This window comes from Lissotriton vulgaris, chromosome 4_1 (assembly GCF_964263255.1).
Source record: "Lissotriton vulgaris chromosome 4_1, aLisVul1.2, whole genome shotgun sequence".
NCBI classification, from domain to species: domain Eukaryota; kingdom Metazoa; phylum Chordata; class Amphibia; order Caudata; family Salamandridae; genus Lissotriton; species Lissotriton vulgaris.
In genome coordinates, this window is record NC_141691.1 from 380,150,475 (window position 1) to 380,178,400 (window position 27,926).

Consider the following 27,926-nt stretch of genomic DNA (forward strand, 5'->3'; position numbering starts at 1 on the left):
TTTCGGGTCTAGATTGATACCTAGTGATATAACAGAGTCCGCCAGGGTGAGGTTACCGTTGCACAAGTTACTTACCTTCGGTAACGATATATTTGTAAGAAACAGTAGTTAGTGTTAGATTCCTTACCTTAGAATATCCACAAGCGTCAGACTGGATCAGGAAAGTTTTGCGTAGCAGTACCCTTGCGCGTCGGTAGGCGTCGTCCACGGCTCCGCGTCCGTCGTCGGCGTCGTTGGTGCCGTGATGACGTTGAAGTACTTAGACGCCGCCCTCGCGCGGACGTCAGTTCTTATACACAGCTTTTCCACGCCAGAAACACAGAGCCATGATAAAAACCGACACTGGTGCCATGAAACTAGGGCCCTCAAAGGGAAGAACCTTAACCCTAGATATCGGTTCGCAGAACAGGGAAGATGGGTGGGGCGGTAAGGAATCTAACACTAACTACTGTTTCCTACAGATATATTGGTACCGAAGGTAAGCATTTTGTGCATCTGAAAGAAACAGGTTAGTGTTAGATTCCTTACCTTAGAATAGATACCCCAGCAATACCAATCCCGGTGGTGGGTCTGCGAACCAAGATCACACCAGAAAGTCCTGGAGAACGGAACGGCCAAAGAAGCCATCTCTCCGGACTTGGCTGTCCAGGCAATAGTGTCTAGCGAATGTGTACAGCTAGGCTCACGTAGCTGCCCGACAGATGTCCTGCAAGGGGACTCTCCGACCCAGGGCAGTAGTAGCCGCCGTAGCCCGAGTGGAGTGGGCACGCAGCCCCACCAGAGGCTCCTTCTTAGCCAGAGAATAACAGACCTTAATGCACAAAACGACCCATCGAGAAATGGTGCGTTTTATGCTCTGCCCGTCCCATCTTAGCGCCCACATAACCAACAAAGAGCTGGCCGTCCACCCGGGACTGGCGTGTGCGGTCCAAATAAAATGAGAGCGCACGTTTTGGGTCCAGACGGTGGAGCCTCTCTTCCTCTTTTGAGGGATGCGGAGGCAGAAAGAAGGTGGGCAAGGTGATGGCAACCACCTGTAACAACCTTGGGGAGGAAAGAGGGACGTGTTTTTAAGACAATTTGTCCGGATGGACAGAAAGGAAAGGAGGCTTAGAAGAAAGAGCCTGGAGCTCACTCACTCTCCTGGTAGAGGTGATGGCAACCAGGAATGCAGTCTTATGAGTAAGAAGACGGAGAGGACAAATGTGAAGTGGCTCAAAGGGAGCGCACATCAAATAAGTTAGAAAAGGGTTCAAGTCCCACTGAGGCATCACGAAAGGAACAGGAGGAAACATGTGAGTGATGCCCTTCAAGAATCTATTTACAACAGGGGACTTGAAAAGAGAAAGCTGATCAGGAAGCCTTAAGAAGGTTGAAATGGCAGAGAGGTAGCCTTTGATAGTACCAAGAGCAGAGCCCTTCTGGGCAAGTGAAAGAAGTAAGAGGAGAACCTCTGAAAGAGGGGCAGAAAGGGGATCCACAGCCTTTACAGTGCACTATGCCACAAATCTGTTCCACCAGCAGGCGTATACCGCTTTTGTGGAGGGACGCCTGGCTGCCAGAATTACATCACAGACTTCAGGAGGCAAGTCAAATGGTCTCAACTGCCGCCGCTTAATCTCCACGCATGGAGGTGGAGACTGGACAGGTTCGGTTGGAGGACCGTCCCCTGCTGCTGCGACAGAAGGTCTTCCTGAAGAGGCAGACGAATCGGGGGATCGACTGACATGCTGAGTAGCTCGGGATACCAGTATCTTCGTGCCCAGTCCAGGGCCACAAGGATGACTTGGGCCCGGTCGCGCCTGATCTTCTTCAGCACTCTGGGCCGAAGTGGTATAGGCGGAAAGGCTTACAACAGACTGCAACTCCACCCGCGACGTAAAGCGGCGCCGAGCGAGTGCCGCCTTGAAAATTCCAAGGCGCAGAACTGATGACATTGCGAGTTCTCTTCTGTGGCGAATAGATCTAACCAAGGCTCTCCCCACTGCCGAAAGAGACCTTGCGACACGTCCGAGTGCAGACGCCATTCGTGTTCCATCATGCACCCATGGCTGAGTTCGTCCGCCCTGGCGTTCAAGGAACCTGCCAGGTGTTGAACCACCAAGGTGACGCCCCGATGTTCCAGCCATTGCCAGAGGCACAGAGCCTTCTGGCAAAGGGTCCACGACCCCACCCCGCCCTGTTTGTTGCAGTAGCACATGGTGGTGGTGTTGTCCGTGAACACCTGCACTACACTTCGCCGGACAGAGGGAAGGAATGCCTTCAGTGCAAGTTGGATTGCCCGCAGCTCCAGAAGGTTGATATGGAGCTGGGACTCCGCCGGAGACCAGATGCCTCTGATCTCCGCCTCTCCCATGTGGCCCCCCAGCCCAGGAGGGACGCATCCGTCACAACTACGTGCTCCGGATGGGGTAGGGAGAGGGATCTGCCATTGACCCAATCTCGGTCGGTGAGCCACCACTGCAACTGTCTCGCAGTGCCATCCGAGATCAGGACATGGTCGGACAGGTTGCCCTGATACTGGGCCCACTGAAACTTCAGGTCCCACTGCAAAGTCCGCATCCGCTACCTGGCGTGATGCACCAGAAGGATGCAGGAGGCCATCAGCCCCAGGAGCCTCAGCGCCAACCTGACTGGGACTCGGGATAAAGGCTGAAAGATCGGAATCAGAGCCTGAATATCCTGAACCCCCTGTTCGGGGGAAAAAACGGAAACTGCGCTGAGTCCAAAACCGCTCCGATGCAAAGGAGCTTCTGAGAGGGACACAGGTGTGACTTCGGCACGTTGAAGGAGAACCCCAGCGAGTGAAGGAGGTCGGCCGTAGTCTGGAGGTGGGAGACGACTGTCTGGGGTGAGCCCGCCTTCAACAACCAGTCGTCAAGATAGGCAAAGACTGAAACCCCTAATCAGCGCAGATGGGCTACAACCATCACTTTCGTGAACACCCATGGGGCGCTGGTAAGGCCGAAGGGGAGCACGGTAAACTGAAAGTGCTCGTGGCCTACCATGAACCGCAGGTAACGCCGGTGGGCCGGCAGGACGGGGATGTGGAAATACGCGTCCTGCAAGTCTAACGCTACCATCCAGTCTCCTGGGTCCAGGGCAGCTAGGACCTGAGCCAAAGTCAGCATCCTGAACTTCTCCTTCCGGAGGTAGCCGTTGACGCTCCGTAGGTCCAAGATAGGGCGTAGGACTCCATTGCCCTTCTTGGGTACCAGAAAGTAGTGGGAATAGCAACCACGTCCTACTTCTGGCCCAGAAACGCGCTCGATGGCCCCCTTGGCCAAGAGGGCCGTATCTTCCTCCTGCAGAAGTTGCAAGTGATCCCCTGACCTGCGGTGGTACTGTGGTGGCATGGCTGGAGGGGTCGCCTCGAAGGGGAGGGAGTAGCTCCTTCGGACGATTTGCAGCACCCACCTGTCCGACATGATGGTACACCAGTGGGGGAGATGATGGCGGACCCTGCCCCCCACTGGCGACGAACGGGCCTGAAATGCCGGACTAGGAAGGCTTAGAGGCAGATGCTGCAGGGGCGGGTGTGGACTGACCCTGCCCGTGTCCCCCGGTACCGCCACAGCGGTAATCACGTCCGCGACCGCATTGAGCCTGGGTCTGCGGTCTGTTGCTGGCTGAACGTGTGGGGGCGCCCCTTCCTTGGCCACGAAAGGAGCGAAAAGCAGAAGTTTGCTGGCGTTGGCCTAGGCCCAAGGACTTGGCCGTAGCCCTGGAGTCCTTTAAATGCTCCAGCGCACTATCCGCCTTATCCCCAAAGAGGCGGCTGCCATCAAAGAGCATGTCCATGAGGGTGGCCTGGACATCCTCTGAAAAGTTGGCGGTCCTCAGGCAGGTGTGGTGGCGAACCGCCACCGTGGTTGCAATCGCCCTACCCAGCGAGTCAGTTGTGTCAAGTCCACACCGTATGGAATAGCGTGCTGCATCCCGCCCTTCCGCAAGGGCTTGGGCGAGCTTTGCCCGGGCCTCCCCCGGGCACTGTGGCAGCACCACTGCAACCGTATCCCACAAAGAGTGGGTGTAACGGCCCAAAAGGCAGGCAGTGTTTTCAGACCGCAGCCCCAAACTCAAGGAGAACAGTTTCTTCCCAAACTGATTGTACCTTTTGGATTCCCGATCCGGAGGAGCGGTCGGGAATGCGATCTGGGAGGTAGAGGCCTGGATTACCAGGCTCTCGGGGTGGGGTGAACAGACAGGAAGCTAGGGTCGCCGGGAGCCGGGCGGTGGCGTCGGGCCACGTTCCGATCCACAGGGAGGCCTGTGGAGGGCTTGGACCAGGTGCCCAGCAGAACGTCGGTGAGGGCTTCATTGAACGGCAGTAGAGGCTCCGAGGAGCTTGCCTGCGGTTTGAGCACCTCAGTGAGGAGGTTAGTCCTCACGGCCGCAACAGGGAGCTCAAGAGCCAAGGCCTTAGCTGCCCTAGTCAACACCACGCTGTGTGCAACCCCCTCCTCGGTAGCCACGGTAGGAGGGGAGACAAATCCAGTGTCGAGCGAAGTGTCCAGAACACTGGCCTCCCCCAGCTCGTCTGCCCAGTCCTGGATCAACTGGCACTGCAGGGCCAGAGGGTCCTCAGACCCCTCCCAGTTCTCCTCGTCATCCATCTCCTGATAGTCAGGGAAAAATGATGGAGCCAAGTCGTCGGTGAATGGCTCACCGATCGGCGTCGAAGAAGGTGCCGAGCGGCGCCGGTCCGACGCCGGACCCGGACCGGGCTGGAACCGGTGACGACGTGGGACGGCGTTGGGGGCAACACCCTTGGGGGTTGCGCCAGCGGAGGGGTCGTAAGGTCGACTGGCAACGTCCTCGACGGCGCCGGAGCCACCGGCCCACTACGGCTCCCAGACGGACCCGCGGGGCCCGAAGGTGCCTCGGCAGGTTCCGAAGGAGGGAAGTGCGACCTCATGGCCGTGAGGAAAGCACTAATCTCCACGGTCGCCGCGTGCAGCCTAGGGACCGGCGGGTATGGAGCTGGATGCTTGCGGCTCCGGCGTTGTCGCTCGAACCCCCGGCCGCATCGTGCGAGCGTCGGGGGGGGGGGGGGGGTCAGAAGAGCGATGACACTTCTTCGACTTCTTTTTAGAGTGCCTCAACTTACCTGAGGACTTGGACTAGGGGTGCTGACTCGTCGCGCAGCGATGATTGCGGCCCTGCGACCGGTCCCTCGACCTCCTCCTGGACCGGGACTTCGAGCAGCGCGGGCCGACTGCCAGAGCTTGAGTTGCCTACGGGACCGCTCCCGCCTAGCCTTCGAGGTCAAGGACTGGCAGTCGGGGCACGACGTGTCATCGTGGTCGACCTCGAGACAGTAAAGGCAGAAAACTTTCTGGATCCAGTCTGACGCCTGGGGATATTCTAAGGTAAGGAATCAAACACTAACCTGTTTCTTTCAGATTTTAATAGAACATAATGCTGATAAGGGAGGGAACGTGGTGTTGTGGGATAAGCAGAAATATCTCAATGAAGCCTATAAACAGTTAAACAACAAGTCATGTTATGTTATGTTATGTTAGAATAACAGTGGAAACCATGTTACAGAGCCATTATCAGTATAATGAACAACTACAAGATTGATACAGTCAGGGCATGCTTTAACAAGATGAGATGAAGTTTTTAAAGATCAGTAATCCAATGACACCTGTTTCTTATCTACTGCCAAAGGTGCATAAGGACATTGAAAATCCCCCTGGCCGACCAATTATATCCGCTATAGGGAGCGGGATAGAGAATACCTCTGAATTCATTGATTCATTTCTGAATTCATTAGTGAAAGTGCTCCCCTCATTTATACAGTATACGGGGGCATTCCTTAAAGTTATTTATGATATACCCTGAGAACAAGATCTATTACTAGTTACTATTGACGTTACAACGTTGTACACAAGCATCAAATATGAAGACGGTTTGTCTGCCGTTAGATACTTCTTGGGTAGTAGACCAATTAAAATGTGGTCTCATACACAGATGTTACTAGCCATGGTGTCAACTTGTTTAAAAAAAAACTTTATCGTTAACGACAAATTGTCCCACCCATCAGACCTGTGGTACTGCGATGGGCACCTGCTTCGCCCCCAGCTATGCGAATTTGCATATGGGCTGGTGGGAGGAGCAGGTGGTCATGAAGCAGTACCAGGACGAATGGGAGAAAAATATCTTACATTGGAGTCAATATATAGACAACTTATTTATTGTATGGAAGGCCTCAATAACATCAGTAAATGAGTTCATTAATAAACAGCAGATGAATAGTTTGAACCTGAAATGTACCAGCATGGTTAGTGACACCTCAAATGATTTTGTAGATCTAACTATCTATGAAAAGGATTTCAAATTGCAGACCAAGCTTTATAGGAAAGCTACAACAGATATTACACTGCTACATGCAGCTAGTTTTCACCCTGGCAATTTAGTGAAGAGCATCCCGTATGGGGAGTGCTTGGGAATTCTACGAAACTGCAGTGAGCCAGAAGTAAAAGACAATGAGCTGTTGAAATTGAAGAAAAGATTTAAAAGAAGATGCTATACTGAGAAGTGTCTACAAGCTTCTATGGAGAAAGGGAAGGATAAAACAAGGGAGGAGGTTTTATTCAAAGTTAAGCAAGATGAGAAAAACACTAATGTATGTAAATTGATTACTACCTATAACACACTACATGGCCCGGTCAGGAATATTTTGTCGAAACATTGGCATGTAATTAGGAATGATCCCGTGCTTGGGAAATGAATGCCTAGGAGACCATTAATAACTTTTCACAGGGTGAGATCTTTTAAACAAACGCTAATTAGCAATATGATCTCTAAAAAGGATGGACATGTAACTAGCTCAACTTGGTTGCAACGCAAAGATGGATTTATAAAATGTATGAAATGTAAGGCATGCACGCAAGGGAAGAATTTGACGACCTATAAACCAGGACTAGCAAAAAGAGTGAAAAAGATCAAAGGGCAGTATAACTGCAAAACTGAATATGCTGTATATGTTTTAAGATGTGCATGTAATTTACTGTATGTTGGAAGCACGATTCTACCAGTGCATAAGCGTATTTTGCAGCATTTAAGAGCGATCAAAAATGGTGATAGAGCATACCCAGTGGCACACCATTTTCAACAATTTCATAACAAAGATGTTCAAAGTTTGCTTTATTTTGTCAGTGATGCAATTCCACCATGTAGCAGAGGGGGGAATAGAGAGAAGAAATTACGAAGATTGGAATCCTGCTACATAGTTGAGCTAGACACAAGAAGCCCTGCTGGTCTTAATATGGAAGAAGACTTATACACGCACTTATGAATTTAAGGTGTACTGTGAGAAAATGATGATCAAATAATTCTGAATCTGTAAATATGTTCCCTTTCCTAAATTTTGAGGTTTTTTTAGAGCACTATTTATGAGCACTTTTTAGTTTATATACTACACTAGGTATGATTTGGTTCTGTATTGCCCACTTGGGCAGAAAATCAGGCATAGCAATGTGGTAGTAGATGAAGTGATTTATATTGCTAGCCCACTTGGGCATGATCGCTTATGAATTTTATGTTCATTAGTGGGGCGTTCTCTATATAAAGAGAAATAATGCTTGAATTGAAAATAGAGATACATTTCACAATGAAATTATGAGTTTCTGACTGGGTGCTCTTGAAGATGTGTTTTTCTAAAAAATAATGCATCAATGTGATAATACTAAATTCTATTGCAATTACAATACTGCGTCCAAATGCCGAACCACGAGTCTGTCTTTCATTGAATTTACTGTGTAGTTTTTCACGTGATTAACGTCACATGCACAAAAGTTAATATGGTGAAAAAAAAATTTAAAACTTTATTCGTGAGCAAGCCTGCTGGTTCAGGCGAAACGCGTAGAGCAACCAAACAAAGCAAATTGAGTCACTACATGGCGTCGTCCTTCCTTGGGGAAACCGAGGTTTTGGTGCAATAAATCACTGGATTGTGCTTAGGTGTTCCGGAGACGACGACGCGCCCTCTGGTTTGGCGCGTGGTAGCTGTAACACAAGCAAAGGAGAAAGAGTATATCCTGCTGCATGCATCTTCTCGCCTCAGGGCAAAGTTTGTTGGAGATATATATAAATATATACATCTCCAACAAATTTTGCCCTGAGGCGAGAAGATGCATGCAGCAGGATGGTGTCAAAACCATTATTTATTGTAAACCAGAAATTTTAAGGTCCAAAGTTAAAAGTCCATTCCTAACGCGTTTTAAAACATTGCAGTTTCTTCGTCAGAGGAAGACTGCTGAAGACAGCAGCCTTTGCTCACCGGTGCTTATTACTGCATGCGTAGAGTCAATTATCCACACCTGGACTTAATGAAGGCATGCTGGTGCCTGTAGTCGTCATCTCAGAGCACAATGTTACCCCAGTGGGATCTGTCATACAGCAACCAATTTGAAAAACAAATAGTTCCCAAGTGGGCGTCCGGGCCTTGAAAGCATGGAAAAATAAGCTCCTGCCCTGCTGCGCCCTCCATGTGACACAAATACTTTTCTTGTCAATGGCCCCACAATAAAAATATTGTGGTGTCATCAATTCTCTGCGGCCGGGCTGCCGCAAGCAAATACAACAAACTCTGCCCTGATATATATATATATATATATATATATATTATATATATATATATATATATATATATATACACAAGCACACATAGGTAAGTGCTGGACTTCCGTATTGTGCACTGCACAATAGTCTCAATGGGACACAGCTGGGATTGTTTTTTTCAAACATGAAGTGTCTCCAATCTTCTAGAGACCTAATGCACAAGTTACTTACCTTCGGTAACGCTTTTTCTGGTAGATACAGTATCTGCCTGTGGATTCTTAACGTTGTGAATATCCCCTGCGCATCAGCCATTCGTAAACTTTTGTAGCTCTCCACGCCGGCGAGGTCATGGACGAAGTCACAGAGGGTATGACTCCACTTGCGACCCCGCTGACGTCACTTGATCCATAATAGGGCCTCGTCGGCGTGATGACGCCAGTTCCGCCCTTTTTTCCGTGCCTCCGAGGCACACGGACGGACCGACATAACAGTAATAGTATACATAGTACACAGTATTTAAAACAGCACACACAGTGTGAAACCGATGCAATATGCATGAACATATAAATGCATCTATTTACAATTTTAAACAAATATACACCTAGTAGGTATAGAAGAGTGGACAACAACGAGGCGGGTGGGTCAGTGAGGAATCCACAGGCAGATACTGTATCTACCAGAAAAAGAGTTACCGAAGGTAAGTAACTTGTTCTTCTGATAGATACATCTGCCAGTGGATTCCTCACCTTGTGAATAGAATCCCACAGCAGTCCCCACTCCCGGAGGAGGGTGTCCACTCTGCTATACCAAGAAATCTTGAAGGACAGAGCGCCCAAAGTGGCCATCCCTCCTCACCTCGGAATCCAAGCATTAATGCTTCGCGAAAGTGTGGACGGAGGCCCAAGTCGCGGCTCTACAAATATCTTCAACAGGCACACCCCTAGATAAAGCAGACATTGATGACTTTGCTCTAGTAGAGTGAGCCCTTATACCCTCAGGAGGTTCTTTACCAGCAAGGACGTAGCAGATCTTTATACACAGATTATCCATCTCGACAGAGTGCGCTTCTGCACCGCTTTTCCTCTCTTACAGCCAGCAAATCCAATGAAAAGCTGGTCGTCCACACGATAGTCTTTAGTCCTATCGAGGTAGAAACTCACCGCCCTCTTAGGGTCTAGACGGTGAAGCCGCTCCTCCTCCTTGGAAGGGTGAGGGGGAGGATAAAAGGGAGGGAGGGTAATGGACTGCCACAGATGGAAGGGAGATACCACCTTAGGCAGAAAAGCAGCCCTGGTCCTAAGTACCATTCTCTCAGCATGAATGGTCAGGAATGGGGGTTTCGAACTTAGAGCTTGAAGCTCACTTACCCTCCTTGCCGAGGTAATAGCTACAGGAAAAACAGTCTTGAAAGACAGAAGTCTCATGGGACACTTGTGTAAAGGTTCAAAGGGTGAACTCATCAAGTAAGTTAAAACAAGATTCAAGTCCCATTGAGGTACAATAAATGGAGTTGGTGGGAATTTGTTTGTAAGACCTTTGATAAAACGTAAAACAATAGGTGACTTAAATAAAGACGGCTGGTCCGGCAAACAAAGGAATGCCGACAAGGCCGACAAATAGCCTTTTAGAGTTGCCACAGCAAAACCCTGCTCAGCCAAAGAAAGGGCAAATTGAAGAATGTTGGAGAAACAAGCCCTCAAGGGGTCCATAGACTTCTCTCCACACCAGAAAACAAATTTGGACCACCTATAGGAATAGATCGACTTGGTGGAGTCACGCCTGGCCGATAATATGACATCCACCACATCGTGTGGGAGAGAAAAAGAATTCAGGTTGCCCCGTTCAATCTCCAGGCATGAAGGTGTAAGGTCTGGAGGTGGGGGTGTAGAACCTGCCCCTCCATCTGAGAGAGGAGATCTGCCCTGAGAGGGAGACGGAGTGGTGGGCATGAGGAGAGGTGGAGAAGATCCGTGTACCACACCCTTCTTGGCCAATCCGGAGTGATCAATATTACTTGGGCCCGGTCTTGGCGAATCTTCCTCAGAACTCGAGGAATCAAGGGTATGGGAGGAAACGCGTAAAGGAGTTGTGAGTCCCAACTCAAGTGAAACGCGACCCCCAAGACTCCCTGCATCGGACACTGGAGGCTGCAGAACGACAGGCAGTGGGCGTTCTCGTGAGTGGCAAACCGGTCCACCCAAGGAGTTCCCCACATCCGAAAGACATGACGAATCACCTCCGGATAAAGCCTCCACTCGTGGTCTACTGAGAACTGCCGACTGAGACTGTCTGCACGCACGTTCAGAACTCCGGGCAGATGATTTTCCATCATACAAATCTGAACCCAGGACCAGAGGCGCAGAGCTTCTTTGCAGAGAAGATGCAACCCCACTCTTCCCTGCTTGTTGATATACCACATCGCGGTCGTGTTGTCCGTCAGGACCTGAACTGACAGACCGCGAAGGGAAGGGAGGAAGGCCTTGAGTGCCAAATGAATCGCTCTTAACTCCAGAAGGTTGATGTGAAGCAACCTTTCCTCCGGAGACCAAAGACCCTTGATCTCCAGATCCCCCAGATAGGCACCCCACCCTAGAGTGGATGCATCCTTTATCACTGTGGAAACCGATGGAGACAGATGAAAGGCCATTTCTTGAGACAGATTGCCCTCCACACTCCACCAAGATAGATCTGCTGCAGTTTTTCTGGAGATCCTCACAGACTCCCTGATATCCCCGTTGTGCTGATACCACTGCCTGCGGAGGCCCCACTGGAGTGCCATCATGTGCCAGCGTGTATGGTTGACCAGGAGAATACAGGAAGCAAACAGGCTGAGCAAGCGAAGGACCTTCAGGACTGGAACAACCGCTCCATTGTAAAATAAGGAAATCATTTCCTGTATGTTGTGAATCCTTTGAGGAAGAGGGAATGCACGGCATACAGTTTTGTCCAGTACCGCACCTATGAACAGATTGCGCTGGGAGGGCACCAGATGAGACTTGGGTACATTTATCGAAAAACTGAATCTGTACAACAACTGAGTTGTCTCTTGCAGATGATGTAGCACCTGGTCTGTAGAGTCTGCTTTGATCAGCCAGTCGTCCAGATAGGGGAAAACTGGAATCCCCGACCTTCTGAGATGTGCTGACACCACTGCCATCACCTTGGTAAAGACTCGAGGTGCAGTAGTAATTCCAAACGGAAGTACCGCAAACTGGTAGTGCTGCGAACCCACAGTGAAGCGGAGATACTTCCTGTGCGACTCCAGGATCAGAATATGAAAATCCGCATCCTGCAAGTCAAGCAACCCCATCCAGTCTTCTTACAACAGCGCTTGAAGAACCTGCGCAAGGGTGAGCATCTTGAACTTTTCTTGTTTCAGATAAAGGTTCAAGATCCTGAGATCCAGGATTGGACGCAACCTGCCATCCTTCTTGGGAATCAGGAAATACCGGGAGTAGCATCCCTGACCCCTTTCCTTCTCTGGAAGCACCTCTATTGCGCCTTTCTTTAACAAGGTCAGAACCTCCTCCTGTAGGAGACGGAGATGTTCTTCTGAGCAAGCCCCTTCTCAAGGAGGGTAATTTGGAGGAAATTCCCGAAAGGGAAGAGCATACCCATTTGCCACAAGATTGAGAACCCATTGGTCTGTAGTGACCGATTCCCAATCCTGCAGAAAATGGGTAAGCCAACCCCCCACAGGACCAATATGATTGAGAATGGGGAATCTAGGGCTGCTTTGCTACGGTGATAGGGGGTGAGGTAGAAGAAGAGGAGGAGGAGGGTTGACGACCTCGTGGACGACCTCTGCCTTTACCCCTGTAGGACTTGTACAGCGTGATCTGTTGCTGCAGTCGCAGCTGTCCTTGCGGACGAAAGGACGACTTTCCAAATCCTCCATACCTTCTGAAAGATCCTCTAGATTGAGTTTGCAAGCCAAGTGATCTTGCTGTGGCCTTACAATCTTTGAATCTCTCAAGAGCGGCATCCGCCTTCTTACCAAAGAGTCCTATACCATTGAATGTTAAGTCAAACAGAGTAGCCTGAACATCAGAAGAAAAGTCTGAAGACTTCAACCAAGCCCCCCCTATTTGTAGTTACTGCAGAGCCCATAATCCTTGCCACTGAGTCAGCCGTATCTAGGCCGCTCTGGATGACTTGATGAGCAGCAGCCTGGGTATCATCCAAAACTTCCTGAAAATTTTTCTTATCTTCATCAGACAGTTTTGGCAGCAACTGCTTAGACGAATCCATCAAGGCATGGATATATCTTCCCATCAAGCAAGTAGCATTTGTAGATTTTAGCGCCATGCATGCAGATGAGAATACCTTTTTGGCAGATTGGTCAATGCGCTTTGAATCCCTGTCAGCCGGAACCTGAGGAAAAGCCCCCTGAAGACTTCTTTGAACAAGCCGCCTGAACTACTAGGCTCTCAGGTGAAGGATGAGCCGACAAAAACTCTGGGTCTTCAGGTGCCACCCTATACCTCCGTGCCACAGTCCTGGAGACGGCAGGAACAGAAAAAGGCTTCTTCCAAACCTCCAACACTGGCTCTAAAATTAAACGGAGCCTGGGCATAAGTTTGGGGAACACCCAAATTAAATGCAAAAGGACCCATGGGACCCGCAGGTGCACCAGATGGGCACATAGCCCTCGCAAAGATGCCATACATTGCGTTAAGGTAATGTGATGGGTCCTGAACTGGAGCCGGGAATGGAGGATATTTACACTGCGTCGTCCCTGAAGCCAGTGCTCCTGGAATCGGGCCAGCCGGCGCCGATAAAGGTACCTCCTCAGGCTGCTCCTGATCCTCATGCTCTGGCTCAACCTCACAAAGATCCGGAGAGTGAACCGAATCCATGGGAGCCGGCGTCAGAGATCGAGAGACCTTGACTTCGTAAGTCACAACCTTCACTGGTGAAGCCGGATTCGAAGGCAAAGGATCTACGTCATCTCTGCGACGTCGAGGAGAAGATGACTTTGGCGCCGATTCTTTATCAGAGTGGCACATCGAAGAATGCTTCTTCTTCTTATGCCTCTTCGACTTCGAATGCCCGAAGCCAACTTCGAACCCGACCTGGATTCAGATCGAAACCTCAACCTCGACCTCGATCTTGATATTCTTTTACTCGCCTTCTTTTCTTTTTTCTTCATCTTGGCCATAAACAATTTCGCCTCCCTTTCCTTCAATGCCTTCGGGTTCATCTTCCTACAGGACGCACATTCTTCGACGTCGTGATCGGAATACAAGCACCAAACACACTTCTGACGCGGGTCAGTGATGGACATTTGCTTCCCGCACTTTCTACAGGGCTTGAAACTGGACTTTCTTCCCGACATTTTGGAAAGGAAATAAGAAGACAGACGAGAACACCAAAAATTACAAAGTAACAACGGAGAGTCCCAAAAAAAACGTTGGCGTCAACGGCGCAGAAAAAAGGGCACTGACGTCATCACGCCGACGAGGCCCTATTATGGATCCAGTGACGTAAGCGGGGTCGCCTGCGGAGTCGTACCCTCTGTGACGTCATCCATGACCTCGCCGGCGTAGAGAGCTACAAAAGTTTCCGATTGGCTGCTGCGCAGGGGATATTCACAAGGTGAGGAATCCACTGGCAGATGTATCTATCAGAAGGTACACATTTCCTTCCACAAACTAAATAAGCCTGTGGAGTATGGGAAGGTAGTCAGCCCATGGTTTTAGAAGTAGTAGAAAGAGCCTTGTCAGAACAGACTCCAGACCATCCCATTTCTCTAGCAAAGGCTCTCCAAACAAAGGCCATTAAACATCACATATGACGAAACTCAAAATTGTCTCATTGTGAATACTGGGACAGGAATCCAATGTTATTTGGTCACCATCAGCTGATCCATTACTTTTCTGGTCAACAAGGGTAAGCCTGCATTGTCCTTGAATCACCGATAGCTTGCCTGTACATATTTGTATGTATTTGTATTTGTAATTAAACTTGAGGGCGCTCAGCTACCCACATGGGGTCTCCCGGCGCCGATAGAGGTGGCGTTAAAGTCCCAACAGTTATCACAGAGGGAAGAGCCACCTCTGACATCTTCCTGATGTTCTGGGAAATATGAACTTCAACCATGGCCTTGTGTTCCATCTTCTTGACTGGAGGGAATTGTCCAGATTCAATAACTACTAGAGTTAGCGGTCTGCTGTTGTTCACAAGATATGCCGGCAAGAGGTGCCGGCAAGGAGATTGTCCGGAAATTGCAGACTGTTCAAAACATAGCAGCTCGCCTTCTTGGCAAACTCCCTAACAGGTCTTCCATCTCCCCCTTTCTACGTAGCCTTCACTGGCTTCGTATTGAGAGCCGGGTTAAGTTTAAGGCTCTGTGTTTTATACACAGAATCACTGTGGGCAACGCCCCACAATACCTTAAATCTTTTATTCTTTCTTATGTTCCTTCCCGTACCCTTAGATCATCCACCCAATTCAAGCTTCTAATTCCAAGGAACAAGAGAGCAAGAATGGGAGATCGCTCCTTTTCCTTCTTGGGTCCATCCCTGTGGAACTCCCTTCCTCTCGGTCTTCGGACTGAGCCCAACTATCTGAAGTTCCGCAGGGACCTGAAGACATGGCTATTCAACCAGTAATCTGTTGCAATCTCATACCTTTGTTGGTCAGCGCCGGGAAACCTTTGGGTAGCTGTGCGCTTAATAAAATTAATAATAATAATGATAATAATAATAATAATAATAATAATAATCATTGGTTGAAGTGTGCCTCATTATTTCCATGTTCTAACCAGTAACAAGTGGGTTGCCCCTCCATTGTCTGTTATGGGAGTCCCCGACCCATGGATGCCAGATAACAAGAAATCTTGACCATGACTGGCGGTTCCTGAAATTCACTTCCCTGTCCATAAAGGCACCATCTAGGGATGCTAGCTAACTTGCCTGCCACAGCCTCCCCCTTTCAGCATAGTGACAACTTGACTATGGACCCCGGTAACTGGAATGAAGCCCTCTCTATCAGATACCACTGACTATATCCTGGGAGATTGCATTTCTCACATTCCTGTGAGAAATCGTTTTTTACAGTATTTACTTTGCATTCCATTACATCTGGAGTCATTACCTCAAGGTCAGTACATTTAACAACAGGATTGCTTTTTTTTGCCCTTTCAATAGAGCGTCACTACATGAGCAATACCTTAACTTCACATCTTTGCAGGCAAAGAAAAAGTTACTTACCTTTGGTAATACTCTTTCTGACTGATATTCTGTCTATCAGGAGATTTCTCACTTTTCGAATACTTCCAGGTCACTGACTTTATCCAGAACCTTTTTAAGCAATACCCCTGTACACCGGTAGGAGGTGGTGTGCTCCATACTGGCGTAATTTTGCTTGGGAAGTGATGCACAGAACTGAGTATAAGCACTACTTGTGCACGTTGGTGTCAGTTACTTCCTATATATAAAAATAAAGAGTGGTATTTAATGAGGCTCAATTGCATTTCATCTTTCATACTAAAGTATCCATCGTTATATGCAAGAACAATATTACAATACATTTTAAATATTGTTCATGGCAACCAATAATTATATTTAGAATACCCCGCAGTCCCTAAATACACGTCTGCCTAATTTTACCCGCAGTCCCAAAATACACTTCTGTCTAATTTTACATGATGGCAGAAATACTGCTTAGTCTGTGAAAAATGCCTCTGCCAGAGCTACGGAAGGCTTGTAAAGTACAGTGCGGCTGGCAGGGTAGAGCAGGCAAGCCCAGAGAGCATGCTGGGGCCCTCTTTTTTTTTTAAAATGCTCCAGGGCAGAGTCTGCTTTGTCCCCAAAAAGTTGAGCCCTGTCAAAGCGAATGTCCATAACGGTTGACAGTACATCTCTGGAGAAACCCGTAGGTTTTCAACAAGGCGCAGTGACGGATAACAATGCTAGTGTCAATGGCTTCGCTAATGGAATCCATGGTATCCAGACCACAACGGATCGTAAACATTGCAGCATCACAGCCATCTTGAATGGCTGGGGTCAATACCGTAAAAAGGTATTTCTCTGACCCCTGGGAGAACCAGAGCTGCAGAATCCCATACACCAAGGGAATGACTAACCAGAGAGCCAAACGGTGGAGAGTCACAAAAAACAGAGCTGCAGGGGGCAAGGCAATGGCACAGCCAAATATGGTGATTCACTGGTGGATCACACCAAAGCTGGACCCCTGCCCCAAAAAAGTGTTAGTAAGGGCCTCAATAAAAGTGTAAAGGGCTCTGTATTGGTCTACCCTGGCTTGAGACTCTCTGTGAACAGGTTAGTTTTGACCTCCAAGGTGGGGAGCTGAAGATTGAGAGCTTCTGCCACCCTCACCATGACAACTGCGAAGGAGACACTTTCCTCAGTGTCAGGATCAGGAGGGGAGACTAGGCCAGTATAAGGAGAGGTGATGAGGCAACTAGAATTCGGAATGCCCTCATACTAGTTGTCATCATGTTAGGGTTTTCCAAACGTATCTCCCTCATCATTGTCAGCCTTTCCTGGAGAAGGAATGCAGTGTATGAGGATAATCCCATGGAACCAGGACCATGGGAGGCTCTGGTGAAGCAGGCAAGGGCTGCAGCTCAATGGACACAGTGTGGCCTCAAGGGAGATTGGGACAGCACCAACGCAGAGTTGAAGAGCACAATCGGGAGTCGGCATCGGTGTCAGTGTTCATGGGAAATGGCATGGATTGTGTGGTTGGAGGTGGAGTCAGCAAACGAGCTGGAAGGGGTGCAGTGGTGGGCTCAGAGGGACCAACTGGCACCAAGGGTGAGCCCACTGGCAGTGTCCCAGATGAAGGGCTTATCGGCTCCAAGGGGCCTGCAGGTACACCAGAGGAATTCAGAAGGGATCTGGAATCAGAACACTGGTTTGCATAACTCTTCCATCTACCTCAATGTTGCCAACGGCCACGGAAACACAGATTGTGCCAGGATAAGTTGCAGGATTAGCTTTGACAATGATGGACTTTAAGTGTGAAATAAACAAGAATGACAACACACCTGGCATATTCTCAGAAGTACAATATTAGAGGGAAAGAACAGAGTTTTGGGGAAGCTTTTGATTTAATATGCTTTTTCTTTGACTTAACTGAAGATTTACAACAAAGCTCAACCTTGGGACCAACTTCTAGACCAGGAACAGGATTAAGACCAGTGTTTGGACTTGGGCCGACGACGAGTCTTCCGTTGCTTAGAAAGAGGCCGCTGTGCTGAGGACCTCGTGGTAGGAGGTTGTGTTATCTGACGGGTACCTGAAAGGATCTAAATCATAATCACCACAGGGATGCAAGTCATAGCGGTGCTCTGAGTACCCTCCATAGGGGTGCCCAGAGTACCCTCGATTATAGCCCCAAACAGCGAGTGTGGTGAGCCCTAGATTGGGAGGGGTTATAGGTAGAGGGGGGAAAGGTGATGGAGGAGGTGGATGAGGCAATGGTGGAGGGCTGGTTGCCTTGAGTCTCCTCTTGCTCTTTGGCTGTGGAAGGAGGTGAAGGGCTTTCTCAATGCAGAGTTTACCTTTGGACTGAATCTTGGTAGGTTCTAGTGGTTGGGCAAGGATGCGCCCAGTGTGTGGGTGAATCAGGATGTGGCGCTGATGGACAGAGTTCTTCCTGCAGCTGCTGGACAACAGGTTTGACAGAGCCAGTGGAGGAGGTAGGTCTTGATGTGGAGTCTTTGATGCCAGCTAGGCTTTAATGCGCAAGGTCTCAGCACTAAAGGGTGCTTCAAAGAAGCTATCGGCTCCAAAGGAGCGGTCAGATTTAGGATCTTGTTCAGCGCAGGGACTGGCCATAGTGTCCAAAATATGCACATTGTGCTGACCATGGCTGAAAGGCGGCGGCAGACCAGAAACCAGTAGGTGGACTTCGTGGCTGGACGGGTGACCCCTTTTTAGGAGGCGCTCATTGTGATCAGCGCTGGGGATGTGGGCTAGTGCTCGCGGCCTGCAAGGCAGGAGACAAGTCCTTTATTTACAAGTCAGACCCGAGATGGGTTCTAGAGATAAGGCTTCATCCTCGTTGGCCAACAGCTCCAGCTGGGGCTCACCCTCGAGGTACTAGACGCAGAAGATGTCCAATCTATCTTTGCCACTCCTCCACAGCATTCTGTGACGTCTAGCCAGATGGTAGCAAAAGGGTTTTCTGAGAACAGAAGGAGCAAAAGGCATCGCAGGTGGCCTTGGCGTTCTCCAAGGAGAGAGAGATTGCAGACCTGGTGTGGATCGCTCCAAGGGTATTTGGAATGATTTAGAGGACAGTAGCAGATAGGGATCCATTCCATCACAGGCAAGACATGTTTGACATGGACAAAACATTGAGGAGGCCCGGAAGAGCAAGGCCCCTACCAGGGCATAGAAGCTGTTCAAATCCCTGACCCAAATGAGTAGATGCCCCAAGTTGATGTGGAGAGGGTAACATGCCAAACAACAGCACCTACTGACTTGAGAGGAACGAAGAAGGCCAGAAGAGATCACCACAACAGTGTTGATCCGGAGCTCATTAACACTCACCCAATGAATGGTGGAAAGAAAACAGTCAAACAGCAGAGCCAATCCCCCAGGCTCATTACCAGCAATAGGTGGAGTCACTGAACCACGTGACACAAGAAGACTTCTTGGAAGAAAAACAACTTGCACACATACAGGCCCAACACTAGATGGCAGGAGTATGCAGAGCATGTATATCCACAGACACAGTGATGGAACTAATGTCAGCGTGCAGGAGTGGTACCTATTATGGCTCAGCTTTGATACAGAGCAGCTCGGCACCACCTACAGGTGTACAAAGATACTTCTCAACAATTTTTCGGATCCAGCCTGACGTCTGAGGAATATTCAAGAGCTGCGAAATCTGCGGCTAGAAGTCAGAATTTAAGTTTTAAATTCAGGAGCATCAGGCAACTGCTATGTTAACATAATGATTTAGGGACAAAAGGGGAAGACATGGGAAAATACTGAACTCATTTTGCTTTTCGGGTTCATGCATAATAGATTGTGAGAAAAAGGATTAACAGTCAGAAATCAATACAGAGAATATAATGGGAAAACATTTTGCAAAAATATTAACAAATGATTTGGTCACTTGCTGCAATATAAAACTGGTTAAGAACTTAACGTCTGATCATCACAACTCTTGTACCTGCTTACACCTGGATGCAATTCATTCACCACCACTCTTCGGCTCCAAGCCATAAGATCTCTTTCTGTAGCTATCTGACTCCGTGGCGCATTAAGGTGCATTTGCCGGACCCCTTCAATTTGACCACTGCGTCTTAGTCCAACATTGGATGGAGAAATCTGATCCAAACTTGGACTTCTCAAAAGAACTGGAAATACATGGAATTATCCTATTAGAAATCTTGCTATACACTGAATAGACACAATGACAGCAGTCTCACTATGATATTCCTAGGTCCTATTTCCTAACTTCTCTGATTCTTGGTCTATAAACACTTTCAAAACCTAGGTAACAAAAAATTAATTCACAAAGTGATTAAGCAGTGTGTAAAGGTGCATGAAAGTGCCCCTTTTTGCATAGGTACCCACCACATTTTGTCTGACACATGATAAACTTTGACTTGGTGTGCCCTGGGTCCCTGCCAATCAGGTTCCCAGGGCTTGTGTTCTTTTCCAAAAGGTGTACCTTTGTACCTACAATTGGCACATTTATGGCCACAGGCAAGCCCCTTTTAAAAGATACTTGGGTACCAAGGCAACTGTGACCAGGAAAGGCTTCTAAGGGCTGCATCACCTATTGTGTTTGGGTTCTGTTCATTCTCTGGCTCATTGACATGTCATCCATCTTCAAACTAGTATCACTAAACTACAAACATGAGAGACAATGCAACACTGGTGGTATTTGACTCTTCTATTTCACAAGCTTGTTTACTAGAGCACCCGGTTCTCATTTTTCTGGCTTTAACTGGCACATTGACAGCATGTGACTTTGGGCATCTTTGCCCTGTCTTATATTTCATCGTACTGGAAAGGTGGACCTATTTTTATTTTGCACTGCAAACAAATTTAAGCAAGTTCATCAACACCTTACATCATTAATTTAAATATTAACAAATATTCAGTTTGAAAAATCATATATATTGGTTTTTGCATCTACAGATACCAAGTTGTCAAATTTATGGCTGTTCCTGACGAAGGCACGTTTTGTGCCGAAACGCGCGTAGAAATCTTCAGAAGTCATCAGAGTTTGCACCACACTGTCTGTCTTTATGTTAAAAAAAATGGGGGGGGGGGGAATTTTAACTCTTATGTAAATCTGTAACACAATATTCAATTATTGCTGGAGCAAAATAGATTACCTCCTGTTAAAAAATATATAAACCACCTTGTGATTGCTCCTGTATACTGTGTTTTTATAAGAATGTCTAAATGTGAGGTATGCATGTGGACATGAGTGAGTTTGCATGAGTGAGTTTTTAGTGTAACATATATCGACGAGTATTAATTAAATTTAGTTTTGTATTTTTGGATAAAAAAACCATCCTTTCGTTCTTTCATTTTAGGTTGCAAATATTGTACTGCCCAACAAGAAGTTAGTTGCCTTAAGTCTTTGCACTGATTTATTGATCTCTGTCTTAACGTAAGGAAAGTTCATTCTATTAGCAGGGGGCATCTTGCTCTTCACACTATATGCAGCACTTATTGTGCCACCCTTAGGGGCCCTGAACCTTAACACCCACACCCTGCCATTGCAGGCTATGTGTTTTGGTGCACAAAAAAGTGAAGAGTCGACATGGCACACATCCCTGTGTGCCATGCCTAAAATCCACGGCCTGTGGTAAGCCACCCCTCTAGCATGGTGAACTAGACCACAGATGAGGGTACAGTTGCATGAACACTGTACCCCTACAGTGTCTATGTCCATTCTTAGACATTGTAAGTGCAGTAAAGCCATAAAGAATATATGGTCTGGGAGTTGGTCCTTACGAACGCCACAGCTCCATAATGGCTTTACTGAAAACTGGGAAGTTTGGTAGCAAACGTCTCAGCACATTAAACTCACATTGATGCCAGTGTGGGATTTAATGTAAAATGCACACAGAGGACATGTTAGAGATGCCCCCTGAAAAATGACCAGCCATGGTGTGGTCCCTGAATGGCTGCCCACCATTTACCACCAACAGACCGGTTTCTGGACTGCCGGGTAGAGAGCCTCCGCTCTCTGGATCCAGAGACAAAGCCCATCCCAGTCAGAGGTGTTGTGCCTACTACCCCAAGAAGGGTTGGGTCCACGAAGGTGAAGCTTCACAGGCCGTCAGCCTTTGTAAGCTGTCACTGCCCTTTGCTGCCCTCAGCAACTGGCTCCCACTGGTTCTGACTCCCACTTTGGGTGGGAGAATCAGCAGGGAAAGCTGCGCCCACCTTTGACAAGCCCACCCCTCAGGTGGGGGGATGCGGGGTGAAGCACATAGCTCAGTCCCCTTCATCTTGGAGATGAGGGGACCCAACCAAATAGAAAGAGGTTCATGCCCCCCTCCTACTGGAGGATGTCATAATAGGTAGCATACTGACCCAAGGAAGGGTGCTCATTGGTCCCGACCTACACACCACTGGAATGACCGCGAACCTTGCCTTCTCAGTTTAGAAGAAGAAAGACGAAGGACCGAAGAGCTGTGCTGACCCAGGAAGAGGACACTAACTGCCTTGGCCCCAGCCCTACTGGACTGTACCAACTCCAACCTGCCTACAGCAGAAAACCGGGTGTGTCCAGAAGTCAGCAACCCCCCAGAGCACGGACGAACTGCCCTGCACTCACCTTACAGACTGTCCCCCGTCAACTCCAGATTTGCTCAATAAAGTCTCCAAGACCAGAACCTAGATCCAGGCCGATACGTGGTTCTGAACCACTAGGCACCGACGCCCACGGCCCGAGTTTGAGTGGCCCAACACCACAAGGCTGTCTCCCCAGCGATGTTGACCTGAGATCTAGTGATCCCCAACCTCCCTCAAGCTTCAACAAGCATTGGCATAGCCAATAGGTCTCGCCTTTGGGACCTTATAAGTGTTTAGCCACGCAACGGTTGATGTTGTTGCACCAAGGATATTGTGCTGCATAACTAAATACTTATAAGGTCCCAAAAGCGAGACCTATTGTCTATGCCAATCCTTGTTTTTTTTGGTTTTTTGGATTCTGCGTTAACAAAGACTGTTCTAAAAATAGGCTCTCCCTTTATTTAAATGGAATGTCCCAGAGCAAGAAGGGAAGCTTAAGCTGGACTAGAACAAGCGTGACCTTCCCTACTACTTCCCTTGCACTCCACCACCCCCATCAAGTGCTTAGTCAAAGGCACATTGATTCCAGTCATGTTCTTTTCCTGACAGGTAAGAGTATCAAATTATTTATTCACATCTTCCACTGCCTTTTCTTGTTATAAGATTCTGGATTTAAGGCTGAACTAGGAGTTAATTCGCTAGATCGACAACCAGAAACCAGTCTGAGGTCAAAATCTTCATGATGTTGTCAAAGAGCTTCTAAATGATTGCAAAACTCCCATTACAGAGATTTTGAAGGCAGAGGAGAGCTCTTCTACAGACCAATTACTGTGAATAACCTAAATTTGGACTCAACGATGACACCCACTGGAGCAAACACATGGGCTTGTCTGGGCAGATTGTCTTTGGCTGCTGTGTTGTGGTCAATGTACAGGTAAAATGAAGGACTATTTGCAAAATTTACACTTAGTGATCCTTGGAGGTGACGTGCTGTTCCAAGAAGCCTTCCTTGTACAGACATGGGGCAAGGGATTATGAAACAGCTTGTTTTCTATAGCACTGGATAAGTAGAGATAGTGAATAAAACAGCAAAAGAAGGTATTTGCTGGAAAACAGGAGGCACATTCGGGTGACAGATAGCAACAGCATTGCAGTTTTCTATAGGACATCAATTCTGCAGACTTAATCACAAAAAAAGTATGGGCTAGGAGGTAGACCTATCAAGAAGGCAACCAGGCCTGTTCTATAACTCCAAATTCTATCGCCCTTGTGCGACCTAAAGGACCAAGCACCTTGTCAAAGAAAGAATATTTTAAATATTTAATAACAAGCCTGAACGTTCCTTCTGCAGGTATAATCTACACCTGAGCAAAATTTAGGTAACAGAGCAATTCGTATAATTTGGAGAATTTCATGTATGCGAAAATACAGACCATAAAGCATTACACCATTTTGTCATTTGCAGTAAAAAAATTACAACAAACAATGAAACGTGAACAACTGCAGTGTGCAGTGTGATAGTTAAGCTTGCCCGTGTGTCAAAAATTCGGAATTATAGATAGGTTTTACGTCCAATCGTTAAACATATAGCTAACAGTGTGCTTGTTACAATTCATATTAGCCCCATAATCCTGCTAACACTACCTCATACACAATTATTAAATTATGATGGTGAAGTTTCAGGCTAGTACACAACAGTATTTAAGAGTGGGGTGCAACGACACGTCTCCTCTATGAAGCACGAGGATAAATATGAAATAAAAGTGCTGTAGACTAAGCAGATGCAGCATATCTTGATGCGATTTTGCCATGTATAAAGACGGATTTGCGTAGTTACTTGATCAAACCCAAATTGGAGGGTTGTTTGTTGAGCTGCTTTGCTGCGCAAATAGTCATACTACCCGAAGTAGTGTCAGATGACTAAGGATCACGACAAATGCCAGAAGTGCTATCTGCAGACAGAGTCACACACATGAAACAGGAGACAAAAGCACGGCGCCTCCGCCACTTCATGCTGGGGGAGGCAGAGAAGGTGATAGCGATGCTGAAAAAACCAACCCCCACCCTCCCCGGAGTTGTGACAAGATGCTGAACTTCCCACTCTATAATTACTTCGATGAATAAGCAGATAGGAGCGGTGCCAATGCAAATGAAATCCTTTTCATATTCCAGATGCAAGGGGACTTTGATGAATAAGTTACCAGTGACTCAGCAAGAGTAGGAGCTGTGCCAATGCAAATGAAATCCTTTTCATATTCCATATGCAAGGGGGTCACAAAGAGTGCATTACCACTGCATCCAAATGTTTCATTCGAACATCTAAGGAGCCTACTGACAATTACACTGCAGGTCATTGCATGGTCTGGTGTCAGCACCTCGAAGCCTTCGGATGTCTGTGCGTTCCAAGTAATTAAACAAGATAATCAGCAAGAACTTGGAACGAAGGTCAGTCGGGCAAGGGAAAACGAAGACCCATAAATGGTTCAACAAGGAATGCTCGAGGATACATAGCGCCCTGTTGAAGGCCATTAAACAAAAACCCAGAGACAGGCTAATAGTGGCCAAGTTAAGGAAGGAATATAAAACCGTAGTCCATAAGCGCAAAACCCAAATTAAGGAGGAAGCTTGGGATAGCCTTTTATCCGTGGATGTGCTGAGAGACAGTAAAAAGTTTTGGGCAATTGTAAATCAGCCCTTTTTCTCTGATAATGGGACATCGGATTTAGACTGTGTCATAGAGGACAACAGATGGCTAGCCCATTTTGGTAAAATCTATGAATCTACAGTCCCTGCCTCACCTGCCAATACCCATGACCCATCCAAATTGGTTATGGAGTTTAACACCATGGAGGTCGAAAGGGCGATAAGAGATACTAGTAAACACAAGGCCCCAGGTACCCGCAGATCTCTATATACAGTACCCACAATTTTGGTCAAAGATTTTAACCAACGTTTTTAATGCGATCCCCCACAGCTGGCTTCCCATCTTCTTGGTCCACCTCTATAATTGTGCCTATATTCAAGAAAGGGAATAGGGGGGACCCGGCCTGCTATTGACCCATCTCCCTGTTGGACTCTGCTGTCAAGATCTTAGGCAGAGTCATCTTGCACAGACTGGGGGATTGGCTGAAGGAGAGCGGGATCCTTTCAGATTTGCAGTATGGCTTCAGGGCACACAGAGGGACAATCGATCAATGCTTGAACCTTCATCTAATCATTAGCAAATACACTGTGGTGAAGGGGGGGCTTCTTTATTTGGGGTTTATGGATTTATCTTCTGCTTTTGATTTGGTCAATCGTTCAAAACTATGGTCTATTTTACGAAATTTGGGTTTGGACACCACCTTGGTTAGCTTTTTGCATGACCTTCATTTAAATTTGTTTGCGTCCGTTAGGGCAACGAGGGATGGAAGGTGTACAGCAAAGTTCAGATCAGGGAGAGGGGTCAGACAAGGGTGCATCCTGGCCCCTCTCCTCTTTACACTGTACATCAATGCCTTGGGGAAATCCTTGAACTCAGCCACCCTGGACATGCCGCGTATGGGGGGGTTACCTATTCCGGTCCTCCTATACGCGGATGACGCTGTTCTTATAGCTCGGACTGGCATAGGCCTGCCAAGACTTTTGGACCATTTTGGCCTCTTCATGGAAGCCCTCGACCTAAAGATTAACACTGCCAAATCCCATGTTATGGTCGTAGGCTCACGAAAGAAAAATATGAAGATTAGATCCTTCAGCTCTAACAACTCACCAATTTCGAGGGTTCCTTTCTTCTGTTATCTGGGCGTCACTTTTGACGAGAGAGCAACTTGGAAGCCACAAATGAAACTTAAGGAAAATGGAGTTATTAGATCCACTACAGCACTTTTGAGTTTTTCCAAAAGACTGGGCTCGAAACCTATGGAAGCCATGACCAGGATCTACAGAGCCAAATGCGTGGCAATCGCATCCTATGGGGCAGACATTTGGGGCTACGTTCCAACCCCAGGCATACAAATTGCTGAAAACAATTTTATACGGGCCCTGCTGTCACTCCCGAAATCTTCTCCCACACATTCAATCCACAATGAAATAGGCATGGGATATGTCTCTGATCTTCTAAAAATGTCCCCAGTACTTTGCTGGATTAAAACCTGGACAAATGAGGAAATCAGTTTGAATCATTGCATCCTTAAAGATTGTATGTCTCTGGGCAAAGTTCACACTATACCATGGCTGGCGTATGTCAGAGCGGCATGCGCGAGGCTAGGGCGCCCGGAAATGTACTCTCTACCGCAAAATCTCAAAAAAGAGGATGTAAAGTGGGTGAAGCAGCACTTTCGAACTTTGTTGGAATGCGAAAGAGAATCGGTTGAACTCTGTAAACCTACGGTGAGATTACTTTTTCAACTTTCCACAACTACAGCTATGGAACCCTATTTAAAATTTGTCACAAAGCCCTACCATCGCTTCCTGCTCACAAGGTTCAGATTCAATTTGATCCACCTTGTCCTTGGCTCGCACACAGAATGGGGTACCCCAGAAAATTTCCCCCCTTGTACATGTGACTGTTTTTCCACACAGGACACTCTGCACCTGGTCATGTTCTGTGAGCACTACCTGGTGCCGCGGAAAAAATTTCTTGTTCCCATCTTGAAACACTTGAATTTCGTCCAGGTACGGCCAGCATTATTATACCTCCAGATGTTGAACTCGGTGCCGGTCGCATATGGTGTAGCCTGTTTTTTAGTAGCAGCCGCCAGACAGAACAAAATAAGAGCTGCCGCACCACTTAATCACCAAATCTGACTTTTTGTATAAACCTTGGTGAGAATGTTTCTAACATGCTGATATAGGTGTTCCCCACATCTATCAATCCCTTTTTAAAGAAAGTGTTTATTGTGTTTTATGAAGGAGTAGCAATCAATTCTTTACACTTGTTTAATAGTATTTTTTAATCTGATTCTATGTACCATGCACTGCTTTTATGGTTTTAATTAACCGAATAAAGTTTTTTGACTGACAAAAGATACGCAGCCGCGAGACACGCTCTGTGTCGGGTGAGGGGCGAACAAGACAGAGAGGTGCGCAACGGCAAAAGTGAAAGTAGGCTGGCGAGTGGTGTGGTACGCCATGACGAGAGAGGAAAGCCACATGGTGCCTCTGCTCGTCATTGTGAGCGGAACCGCACGCTCTAGGCCAGCAAAAAGCATGTGGTAAGACTTTTAAAAGCCCACACACTAAATGTCTCGCAGAGCAGCACATGTGCTGGCTCAGCGAGACCTAAAAACGCCTACAGCCTTAACCTGATAGTTATTACCCTCCCCCCACCGACCGCAAACGGAGCTGGTAAGAAGACCTGACGCCAAAAGACATCCTGCACACAACCCTTCTGGGCCCTGGGTAGCCCAACCGACGGTGTCCAGGCCTCCCCCAAGAACCCAACTTACCTCTCTAGCCTGTGGTCACCTTCAGAAAGCCTGCCTGACCGAGCCTGCAAAATCTTTTCCAGAAACCGGAGGTCTTTATTAGAATCCACAGGGTCCCCGACGTCGCCATGGCACTCTGCACCCGGCCGCCCCTGTGTCACTGGTGGGCAGCCCCTGTGCGGATTGTTGGCCCCAGCAGTACTGA

General features: G+C 47.8%; 1 protein-coding gene across 2 annotated transcripts in view; it reads right to left on the bottom strand.

The window, feature by feature from the left end:
• BRWD3 (bromodomain and WD repeat domain containing 3) overlaps nt 1-27,926 on the bottom strand; it is a 1,253,402-nt gene that overhangs the window by 878,209 nt on the left and 347,267 nt on the right. For both annotated transcript variants that reach the window (XM_086918755.1, XM_086918756.1), the window contains one exon: nt 19,723-19,909. In XM_086918755.1, the coding sequence (XP_086774881.1) occupies nt 19,723-19,909 (187 nt within the window). The remainder of the gene's footprint in view (nt 1-19,722; nt 19,910-27,926) is intronic.